This window comes from Emys orbicularis, chromosome 2 (assembly GCF_028017835.1).
Source record: "Emys orbicularis isolate rEmyOrb1 chromosome 2, rEmyOrb1.hap1, whole genome shotgun sequence".
NCBI lineage: Eukaryota > Metazoa > Chordata > Testudines > Emydidae > Emys > Emys orbicularis.
The window spans coordinates 24852511-24864524 of record NC_088684.1 but is presented as its reverse complement, the minus strand read 5'-3'; the positions used below and the strand labels follow the sequence as shown (position 1 = coordinate 24864524).

Below are 12014 nucleotides of genomic sequence, written 5' to 3'. Positions count from 1 at the left end.
GGGCAGTTAAAAGGCACCATTATTTTATAACTATGACATTAACCAGGGCACAATCTGGACTGATGGACAGCTGTGTTCCCTCAATTCACCAACCTGAGGTGCCTCTTCGCTATGAGAGCAACCACTCCTGGTCTGCTCACACACAGCCTTCAGCATGTAAATCACTCCCCACTATACTGCTATAGCCAGCCACTCATGAATTCCATTGCAGGGTAACACCAGCAGACTCCCAGTTCCAGATTTTCCCCCAGAAATGTGCATCTTGTACTGCCCAGTGCCCTCCTGGACAACACAAGCTCATATAAAGTCCATCATTTCATTAATAGAAAATGATATGCACAAATCGTGTTATCCCAAATGAAGTTTCCCAAACGTTTCAATGCAAACCCATACCGGGTTAGAGAAAACAATAAAACAAGTTTATTAACTACAGAAAGATAGATTTTAAGTGATTACAAGTAAAGAGGCATAAAAGTCATAATTTGTTAAAAGTAAATAAAACTTAAAATATATCTAATATGTAACTTAACAAGCTAAATGAATTCAAAGCAAAGATTTCTCTCACCACATGCTTTGCCAGTCTTACTGGCTGGAATCCTTTCAGCCAGAACCCCCTGCCCCAGTTCAGTGTTGATTGCTTTGTCCTTCAGGTGTTGTTGATGCTGTGAGTAGAGATGAAGGGCGAGATGAGTTGGGGCATCTGTTCCCCATTTTTATGTCTTTTCCTCCTCTTGAGAATCATCTCTAGCTGGGGTTCAGGAGACAGAAAGTCTGTGTGACAGGAACTTCCAGCAGTTTCTTTGCCAAGATGTAAAATTCTCACTCACACCCTTTTTCCTGCCAAAGAATGGCCACTTAATCAGGTGATAGTCCATTTGGTTTTGTTGTCACCTGGCTGAGACATCAGTTTGCCTTTTGTCTTTGAGGAACTGGTTTCTACCCGCTTTTCTAAACTTGGTATATGTCTCAGTAATGTTATACAGTAGAATCTTATAACTTTACATACAATGTTGCCACACATATTTTACTAGCACAATAATGATCAGCACATTATGAGTTTTTAAATGATACCTCACAAGCCATACTTTGTACAAAATCCACTGTAGTTTTGTAAAAAGAATGAACATAGGGATACAGACTGTCACAATAATGTTGCTTTATTGTCTGCTTTTTAAAACACTAGTTCTTCTTGCGGTAGTGTGCAAAAGTGAAGAATCAAAAAGAAATCAGAGTTGATCCAAAACATTTCATAGGAGGGTGTGGAAAAGCCAGGTTAGAAAACAGTTCAGTCACAGAAGGATGGTACATCCCATTCATGTACACCAAGCTCCTGCCCTGCCTTCCTTCAGATAATTTCTAAAGACCACCTGTGCTGCAAGGCATTCCAGTTAGGATCTGCTCCTCGTCACGTATTTGTTTTTTATTTTAATTGCTGTTTCTTTGGAGTGTAAACTTCAGGGCAATGTCCTGTTGTTTCAAAGATCAAAACATTACATTGAGGTCTGGGACTTGCTATATTACATCTTGGATTAGTGCCAAAATATTATTTCTTGGAGGGACTAATGACAGTTAAGGATCTGTGGCCTTTACTCCAGTTTTATGCCAGCAGGTCTCTATTATAACCAGTGGAGTTACTCCTGTTTTCCATCAATGTAACATAATGTAGAACCAGGACTTCTGTCCCAGTCAGCAAAAGGGTTAGAATTGCATTCTGTGTGCTTCTGGAAAGCAGCGTTTCTCATCTTCAGAGTGGAGTAAAGCATTTGTTTCCAGCTGTGAAAAGACATGAGACATCAGGTCTTAAAATCCCATACAGTTTGCTAACATTTTGCCACTTCCAGTCTGGCTGTTGACTTGAGAACTGCTAGCAAGCAGATTCACCTGCACACTCCATTTCCTTTGCTCTGCACCAGTGACATAAAATAGCCATAACCGTATTTTAACTGGTAGTTAAGCTGAGTTTATGGCTGCTTCTTGTGGCTGCAGGGTGCAAAGCAGCTGGAGTGTACCAGTGAATCTGTCCCAGTGGGGCCCACAGCTTTCAAATGGCAGAAAGTATTAATCACCACATTGTGGTGGTGGCTGAGATATCAGCATTAAAAATCATGTGGGACTGAAATTGTGGGTGAAATTGCAGGAAAAAGATGGTTGTGAAAATTACCTGGGTTTTAAAGCATGAGTCACCTAATTTATTAAAATAGCTTTTCACATTTTGTAAATCCTCTCCAGTTTTGTGAAATTTGAATAAAGATAATATTTGTTCTCCTGCAGTGCTTCCCTCTCACTGTAAATCTGAGAGTTGTTCGTGGCCTTTGCTGATCACAAGATTGTATGTAAGTGTTAGAAAGTGTATGTAAAATTATATGGGAACTTACAGTTTGTATTGTATTTTATCTCTTGTACTATTTGGCAAATAATATATAGATAGAGCCATACAAAAACTGCTAAAGCTCCAATATTAAGAACTCAGAGGCTGGGATATGTCAGGTTTAAGGGGCCTAAATTTCCTTGCACTTACACTGATGTAAATCAGGAGTAATGCCATTGCAGTTACACCCATGCATCCAGTGCAGTTACACCCATGCAAAACAGGTGTAGATGAGAAGGGAAGCACGACATGCAGCCTTGTCTCTAGTCCTGGGTGTATTATCCAGTATATATGTACTGACTTAGGATTTGTATGATAAATTCTTATGTATTTTAATAACTTTGTAAACACCAATTTACTGTATCTTTCCTTCTCAATCATTGGTAAGGCTTTCCTTAGTTTCATAGCTTGCCCATCTAAGTTAGTTTTAAGGTTATTAACAACCTCATCCACTGAATTACACCTAAGAAAGTCCATGCTAGGCAAGTCTGTGCATCTCTCTGTGACTATGAAAATTGTTTAGGATTCTTTCCTTCCTTCTCTGCTGACTTAAGCAAAATATGTGATGGGTAAGCGGACTGCTGAGATGAGCTCCCATGCTCTGTCCACATTTAAGAGGCTTAGCAAAAGACAAGCTACTATACATTCCCAATATGTAATTTTCAAATGCTTGTAACTTGTTCAAACCAGATTCCTCAGGAACAAGGCTATGCACTGCTCCTTTTTGAAGGCTGTTTCCAAGCTAAGCTTCAAAAATTCAACCTTTTCATCTGTGCGGTAGTTCAAAAAAAATATAATTCCATTATCCCCCATTCTCTTCGTGCTCAAAACTGGTGGAGCCATTTTTGCTCAGCCACTCCAGATAAAGTCACCTTTGGGCAGAGATCAGATATGGAGAATTTCAGCCCTAAAGGTGAAGTCTTAAAGTAGAGTGACTCAGATGGAAACCATTATGCAACTTTAGAGCAGAAAATAGTCAGTGCCCCATAGGAATAACTTTTTAAAAATACCTTATTTGACCACATAAACACAAAGAGGTACCTAAAATTGAGCGCTCATTGTTAACTTTTGGAATTTCCTTCCTTTTTAAGAGCTTGTTTTTTCAATCTCCTTAATTATGCATTAACACTGATATTTGGCGAGGAGCACCTATTAAGTAACACAATATCCAGGAGTCAAGTATTTACTCTTCCTGAGGCTGAGAGCTGGCACCCCGATATTTATATTTTTAACATAGGTATAACTCAGAATTTGGGAAACATTTTGTAACAGTTGAATGAACACTCAGAATTCTGTACTTACACTTTTTATGTGAGAGGGGAGAATATTCCGATGGCAAAGCATATCTTTTTGTGTTTCTACAACAGATGATGATAGCATCATTCTGACTATGTTCTTTCCAGTTATATTCACATACTAGATCAAACTCATCCCTGGCATAACTCCATGGTCTAAAATGAGTTACACAAGGGGTGAGCGTGGCCCATTCTGTCTATAACCTCTATCTCACGGTTACTTAGTATATTAGTCAAAACCAGCTTTATTATTGCAAGATACACAGGGATAAATTATCATAAGCAAATTAGGCTATGGAGTGTCATGGGCAATAGTCACTCCACAATTTTAGACTGCTCTGTGACATCTGTAGTAAAAATGTGTGTTGATTTTCCAATGATCCAGGAGTCATGATTTCTTAAGAATGTCGAAACAATTGTACTAATAAAGGAAAGAGGTTAACAAGATAGAGAGGATATAGTTACTGGAGAAGAATTGTATACCTTGCAGAAAATATTAAAATTGAACCAGAAATCATTTATTATATTTATATTAATAATTATAGATACGTGGTAATTGAAATATATATATCCCTGTAAATATTCATGATGGCCCAGTCTCATGAGAGTTGGAATAAAAATTCCATTAGAATGTTGTATAAATTATAGCATATCTTCTTCAGCGTTAGTAGATTGTCTATGAGATTATCACAAAGAGAAGTTTCATGAGTTTGTTTTACATTACTCTGCTATGATAATACAATACTGCTGGGAGTCCTCTATGAAATATTTTAATGGTCTGATAATGTGGTGGGGAAATAGGTACTCCTGAATTTTAGCCTTGGCTCTTACAGCGGGTCCTTCTTGTGATTATGGACAAGACTCCAAACCTCTCTGTCTCTGTTCTTCATTTTAAAAATGGGGATAATTCCTAAACTCTATTTTGTTATTATAAAATGAAAGTATTCAAAATGATGAGCTCAGCAGACCGGGACACCATCATCAGTGGTGTAATTAGAATCTCACAACCAGGAATTGAATTGCCTACAAAATGTAAAATCCTCATCTTAACAAAGACCTTGGGGTGTTGGCTTGGAGAGCCAACAAATTCAGCACTGACATGACGCACACTAAAGCTGAGTGCCACTGGCTTTTCTAAAGCACTGTAACAATGCTGTGTGCTTCTGGCAGTTCAAAAAGCAAACAGCAAGGAGCAAAGCAGGCTGGTTCATTACTCAGCACTTGGAACATCACAGTTTTGGCTGATTGGCATGACCTTTCTGTTTATTCATGAGACACGATATTAGTTTTCTCTAAGACTTTGTTTTCAGTGCTAAAAAAGCATTTTCATCTTGGGGTAACACACACAGATGAGCTATCCTGAGGTAAAAACACCATGAAGACACAGTAAACAGCTGGATACCCCTTCCAGGGATTGACCATGACAGGTTTACTTTGTGTTAAATTTAAAGTACCTTATCTTCACTGTGTTTTCACCTTGGGTTAGCTCATGTGTGTTAGGCTTTGTCTACACTGGCAAGTGAAAGACAAAACTTTTGTCATTCAGAGGTGTTAAAAAACACACACACACAGCCGAAAGACAAAAGTTTTGCTGAGGACAAGCAGTGGTGTGAACCAGGGGCGGCTCCAGGCACCAGCGCAGCAAGCGCGTGCCTGGAGTGGCAAGCTGCGGGGGGCGGCCTGCCGGTCGCTGTGAGGGCGGCAGGCAGGTGGCTTTCGGCGGCGCACCTGTGGGAGGTCTGCCGGTCCTGTGGCTTCGGCGGCAATTCGGCGGCGGGGTGCTGCTATCACCAAGGAGGATGCATGCATGTAAACGGCAACCTCATGTATACTATTCACTCCCTACTTTGTGTTCTACCAGGCAGGGGGTTTTCACTCCTTTTTTCTCTCCCCAGTGTCCAACAAGCACCATTTTATGGATAGCAACCTGCTGTACCAGTTCAGAATGAATTTCCGCCGGCGACGGAGGCTGATGGAGTTGCTCCCTGAGAAATCCCGTTTGATGCCAGAAAGTCACGACAGTCCCTTTTGCCTGCGCAAGCAGAACCATGACAACAGAAAGCACACCAGTTTTCAGTCAGGTGATTCCTTGGTTCTGTGCCTTTTACTTCTCCGTTGTTTAACTTTTCCTTGAAGACATGTGTCATTCCTAAAGCTTGGCCCCCTTCACTTTAGCATGAGGCAGATTTAGCTGAAGAGGCTCACTGCATCATCCATGAATAAATATCATAGTAAACAGGTTCTTCTACCTGGTTGGCTTTTCAAATAATTAGCTGCCTGTGTTGTTTTGTTGCTCTCGTATAAATAAAGGATTTCAGGCTTACATTTTTCCACAGGCAGAAATCAGCCAGCTTGGACGTTTTTCTTTTTTTAAAAACTTGCTAAAAAGATTTTAAAAAGCAAAAGTGTTTTTGCATAAACTGTATGTTGTAGTTTGGGGGGAGGGGTGGGGAAATGCCTGAACAAGTACACATTAGGAAGCAAGATGAAAATAGGAAGAAAGCAGGGGATAACTGCAGAAAATATTCTGCTTATTAAAATGCCTATTTCACTCTATTGCACTGGCACCTAGAAATCACAGTGATGGAAGCATTACAGAGAATTAAATTAGCTAAAATGGATCATGTAGTAATCCGACATATCAGAGTAAAAATATAATTTTCATGTGTAATTCAAGTATTCCTGCTAGGGTGACCAGACCGCAAATGTGAAAAATCTGGATGGGGTGGGGGGGTAATAGTAGCCTATATAAGAAAAGGACCCCAAAATCGGGACTGTCCCTATAAAATCAGGACATCTGGTCACCCTAATTCCTGCAGCACATAGGTGAGTGTTCTGACTAGGCGGAGTGTGATAGTATGATTACACTATTATAAATGAAAACATGTTCCGATGTTGTTATTTTAAACAAAGCAGGGGAAATGTGCCAAAAGAATCAAGACAATTTCCCTTTCTCTCTCTGTATTTTCTGTCTCCTTTGTACAGTGAGTCCCACCAAAGAGATAAAGATCGTATCAGCAGTCAGAAGGAGTAGCATGAGCAGTTGCGGCAGTAGCGGTTACTTCAGCAGCAGCCCTACCCTCAGCAGCAGCCCCCCAGTATTATGCAACCCAAAATCTGGTAAGCAGATGGAATTGGTGCAGATTAGACAGAATGCAGCTCTCTCTAAAGAGAGTGAGGGTAAATGAGTGACTGTTTCTATTTCTTCATCTAAGTTTGTCTTTTGAAGCATATTTTAAAGATTGATAGATTCACAGATTTTGCGGCTAGTCGAATCTTTATGATTATTGAGTTTGGCCTCCTGCATAACATGGGCCAGAGAACCTCACCCAATAATTTCTGCATCAAATCCATAACTTTGTTTGAGCTAGAGCATATCTTTTTAGAAAGACGCCCAGCCTTATATCCACTCTTACCTCCAGATTGCCATATCAGTTGCCAAACATAAATTCTTCTCAGTTACACAGGCGTGACTTCGCTGGCATTGCATGGGTGAGAGGAAAACTTAGGCTTTGGTAACCACCTGAGTTATTGTGTAAATAACACAGCCCAGAGCAAGCATAGCAAATGTAGCTTTGAGGATGTCAGAGACAATTTAAACCCTTAAATTAGTTTAGATTTTACACCATTCTGTGTAAGAATTTAAAGGCAGTCAGGGTTCAAGCTTATATTCTTCTTTAAATGATTTCCTCAGTCCTTTAACAGGGAGAGTAGAGCATGGGGCTGCGTCCTCAGTGTGATACAGAAAGGGATTCTGAACTGATGGGGAGTAGGGTGTTGGAGCAGTCTGGGGAAGGGGCCAGTGGCTATGTGTAAGCATGGACTTCAGTGGGGCTATTCAGACCTGAAGTTTCTGATAGAGGGCCCAAAGGGGCCAGTAGCTGCTGTTCAAATCATGGGTTGTTTATTCAGGTTCTGAGCAGGAGAGGTGTGAATTTTACTCAGTATACTCGGTATAAGTAGTAGAGATACAAAGAGTGGTAAATTTTTGTTTGTTTTTTTTCTGGCCATTAGAGCAGAGGTTCTCAAACTGTGGTCCGCGGACCACCAGTGGTCCGTGAGCTCCATTCAGATGGTCCGCAGATAGTTCCCTCTAACGTGCGCGCCTGGGCAGCCACACACTAGAGAATGAAGGGTGACCCGCCTAATTAGTGGAGCCATGCAGTCAACTCACTAATTAGGTGCCTGGACCCTGGAGAAGACGCACATGTAAGGTGAGGTGGTGGCCTTGGGGGGAATAGGGAAAGATCATTAAGTGGTCTCAGCAATTTTCAAGTGGTCCGTGAAAAAAAAGTTTGAGAACCACTGCATTAGAGCATTGCACAGCTTGTCTTTGGCCTTGGCTTGGAGTTTTCAGTAAAGTCTTACGTTAGAAGAACTTGGTGGGTTCAGTTTGGTCACATGACTAGAGCCATAATTCAGTAGTGCTAGTGTTCTCTGTGGAGGATGTCTTCTTTGTGAATCACATTCATTCTTGTTCATCGCACACTCAAAGTCAAGTGCTGTCTAGCACTCATCTCCATCATGCCGTCTGTATGTTCCAATTTGTGGCTGCCACAGTGCGATCTTTTTTAGGTGCACCTGTCGGGTATTCTCTCCAGCGATTCTTCTATGACGTATTCTAAATGGTGAACTTTTGCTCCCGTTAAACCATTCATTATACCCTGGAAATATTACTGTGACAAGCAGGCTGGCATTTTTGTTGTTGATAAACATATGCATTATCTTAAGTATACCCACTATTTCCATTCATTTATGGTTCTGGTTATATATGTCACATGAGTAGTGAGAAGAAGTATATCTTAAGATAGACGATTATAAAATCTTGGTAGAAAAGAATATATTGACACCTTCCTTACCCAGTGTTTCTATTTAAAATGAAAAATCACTTAGGCATAAATTCTACCTTCAGAACAGTTTAACAGACTTATTTTTGAGTTTGAAACAAGGACCAGTGAGCAGGGATCTACCAGCTTTTCCCATACTCCAAGTAATCCTCTGCTAAACTGGAATGAGTTTTTTAGAAAGTTTCTCAATAGCAGAACCAGAATGATCAGGTGAGAAGAACATTAATAAACTGGACCTTGACCAGTTGTTGGATGAGTTCTGCGTATTTCATGAGAAATGAAAACTTAAAGGAAGTCTGAGGCATGGCTTGGCCAATCACAAGGGAAAAAGAAACTATTCCTGAAGGCATAATTTAGGGAAACACTGTGAAGGACACCAGTACAGATGATTTATCTAATTGTGATCAGTTGAATCTGAATTACAGAGCAGTGACATGTTAGTCAACAGAACATGTTGAATTTTCTGGAAAAACATCTTGCAGTACAAACGTAAGAGTTGATAACTAAAAAGGAGAAACTAGACCTGGCTTTGATCTCAAAAAGATAGAATGATGGTACTAGCAGAATCTGCAAAGTTTAACTCTTAAGATCATTTTGTCAATATCCTAGTGAAAGAAATTTTTTTTATTAGTGTATCTTCCTGAATTCTTTTTCTTTCCGTATATGGCATTTTAGGACACTTACAGATATGTTAGGATGTTATCCCTGAAAAATTCCAGCTTGCTTCCATGATATAAGAAAATCATATGTCATCAGAAATAGTTTATCACTGAAAACAAGACGCAAACATAGTCATAATTAAAAAAACAGAGGAAGCCAAATGTAATTAATAGAGGGCCTGTGTATCCATTGCCTTGCACTTGGTGCAGTCATTTACACCTGTACAATTACACCTGTTCTGATTTTGTAGCATTTTACGCACACTTTACCCAGGAGTAAATGACTGCACAAATACTAATAATATTGTTTGCTGTAGTGTAGATTATCTAATCTGTCTCTGTCTGAGGAAGAGTTAGGATGCCTGTCAGCATAGTATCTCAGTCCCTCCATGGTCCCTTCAGGTAATGAGGATTATACTATATTTGATTTTTTAATGATCTTTTACAACTTTGCATCAGTCTAGGCATGGACTAAGGTCACAACACATTAAGCCCTATAAATAAAGTAAGACAGAGAAGACAATGTATCCTAGAACAATTCTTTATGAAAGTTTCTTCAGAAAGGTTTGTATTTAATACTCCTTTGTATGTTTTTGCAGTATTAAAGAGACCAGTGACTTCTGATGAACTCTTGATGCCTGGAGCCCCATATGCAAGAAAAACATTCACAGTACGTCTCCAGTACATATCTTTCTTCTATACGTTGTGTAAATTGGTTCAAACAAATATTTTCTGATGGTATAATTAGATCCTAGTTACATTTCCTGATACTTGTGCTCTAAAAATCTCAGCCATAAGATTCCATTAAAATTAGTTTTATACATGTGGAGTCTGATTCTCCACTCTATTATACCCATCAGTATGCCAGCCTAACACCATTGACTTTGGTAGAGTTATACTGACAGAAATCTAGTAATGTTAATTGCACTAATGGTCCTGAACTGTTTTTTTATTAATACTTAAGATTATAAAGAGATTTGAAATATGTACTGTATTTACCTATCCAGAATTAAAGTTTTAAATGTGAGTTGCATAGGGCCACTAGACTAATATAAGACTGAAATGTTGATTCATATTCAATAAGAGAGAAAAGAAAAGCCTTTTAAAAAGTAACCCTTTTGAACCTGTTAATTGGAAGCACAGCTTCTCACAGCCTTTAGTCAACATCTCTGATGTAACTTAAAAAAGAAGAGTACAGTAGAAGCAAATGCAGTCATTCATTTGGTAGATTTCTCTATAAATAAAGGTTTAATAGCCCATGCAGAGGGCACTGTAAAGTATTTCTATCCACAGAGCAGCATTTACTGTATGCTGGTGACTACAAGATGCTGAAATCATGTCTTTAACCACTGGGACTTTACCCCATGAGTTACATGGACACTGTTTTGTCTTTTTTTCCTTTTCAAGGTTGTCGGTGATGCTGTTGGGTGGGGCTTTGTTGTGCGGGGGAGCAAGCCATGCCATATTCAGGCTGTGGATCCCAGTGGCCCTGCAGCTGCGGCAGGGATGAAGGTAATTTTTCATCAGCTGTTTATCTAGTGGTTTTCTGTATCCTTCAGTGATGCTGTCTGGCCAGTCACTGTGAGACACCAGCCTTTTGCATTTTGGGGTCAAATGTTGTTGTTCTCCTCCTCCAAAATGTCACCCTTCCTCTTTTCTTCTCTCTGTCTTAGAGGTTCTCTGATTCTTGTTTTTTTTTTACTAAAAGCTCTTTAGTTTTTCTTTCCAGATGTCACTTTTGCTATATTTGATTGTGCCAATATGTGTAAGAACTGGAAGGGAAAACTGACCGCCGTCTTGCTCCAATGTTCAACCTGAGTCAAGTGCAAAGGGTAGAAAAACAGCATACATGGTGAAAAATTAATTGTTTTTTCTAAATTCTATCACTTTGAATAATCTTCAGTTATAAATAACATAGGTAAAGACTTAAAATATCTTGACAATATCACTTCAAATGGGTCCTCTTAGAACACTGATCCTGCCTAAAGTATAAAGGAGTTACACTTCCAGGACTTCAAACTTATTCCTATTCATGTTGATGTTTGGAACCCTGAATGTAGCAGTTTACTCAAGTGGTTTATAGCAATCTTTATTCTCTCTGCATTTTACCAATTTACGATAATGTGGTTCTCCTCTGAAATGTGACTTTGTAAAAATAGCGTTGTGGGGTTTCATATTTATTGTCTAAATGACTTCAGCTCTAATTTGCTCATTTCACCAGTAAACATAGTGGGGTTTTGTTTTAAAATGTCATCCCTTCACTCTGGGATGATAAACTTAAGATGGGTTCTGTCCATTTCATGCTTCATAAACTGCAATAGAGGTTTTACAGGCCAAATTATGCCTTCAGGTACACTCATGTAACTTCATTGTATTCCACTTATGTCATCAATGATGCACATGCAACGCAGTTGCTTTCAGTGGGAACTTAATAAAGAGTTTGATATACAAGAAGGAATGGAATGCAGCACACTCTTAACTCCACAGCACTCATAGAGGCAAATAGTAAAAACTTATTTTAGTCACTAAAATCAGCAGAAATTGCTCTGAACACACACACAGAGCAGATCTGATAAGCTCAGTGGTGCTATTTTATAGCGTCTCTTTTCAGAGTAGAGCTGCACTTTAAACATTCTGATCAAACTTTTCAAAAAGTAGGCACCTAAGTCTATATTTAGGCACCTATATAGGTGACTTGATTTTCAGAAGTGGCACTTGCCACTCCTAATGAAATGTGGGTGCTAGACTCCCCTGGAATTAGGTATTTAATTTGAGGCGTAACATTTGAAAAGCTTGGTCTGTTTACTTAAGCTGTCTGTTTTCAAAACTCTTCTCTCTGGACTAT

General features: G+C 39.3%; 1 protein-coding gene across 1 annotated transcript in view; it reads left to right on the top strand.

Moving 5' to 3' along the window:
* The window catches only part of DEPTOR (DEP domain containing MTOR interacting protein), a 112933-nt gene that overhangs the window by 73976 nt on the left and 26943 nt on the right, over positions 1-12014 (top strand). The window contains exons 7-10 of the mRNA XM_065399763.1: positions 5559-5744; positions 6649-6783; positions 9769-9839; positions 10577-10681. Of these exons, the coding sequence (XP_065255835.1) occupies positions 5559-5744; positions 6649-6783; positions 9769-9839; positions 10577-10681 (497 nt within the window). The remainder of the gene's footprint in view (positions 1-5558; positions 5745-6648; positions 6784-9768; positions 9840-10576; positions 10682-12014) is intronic.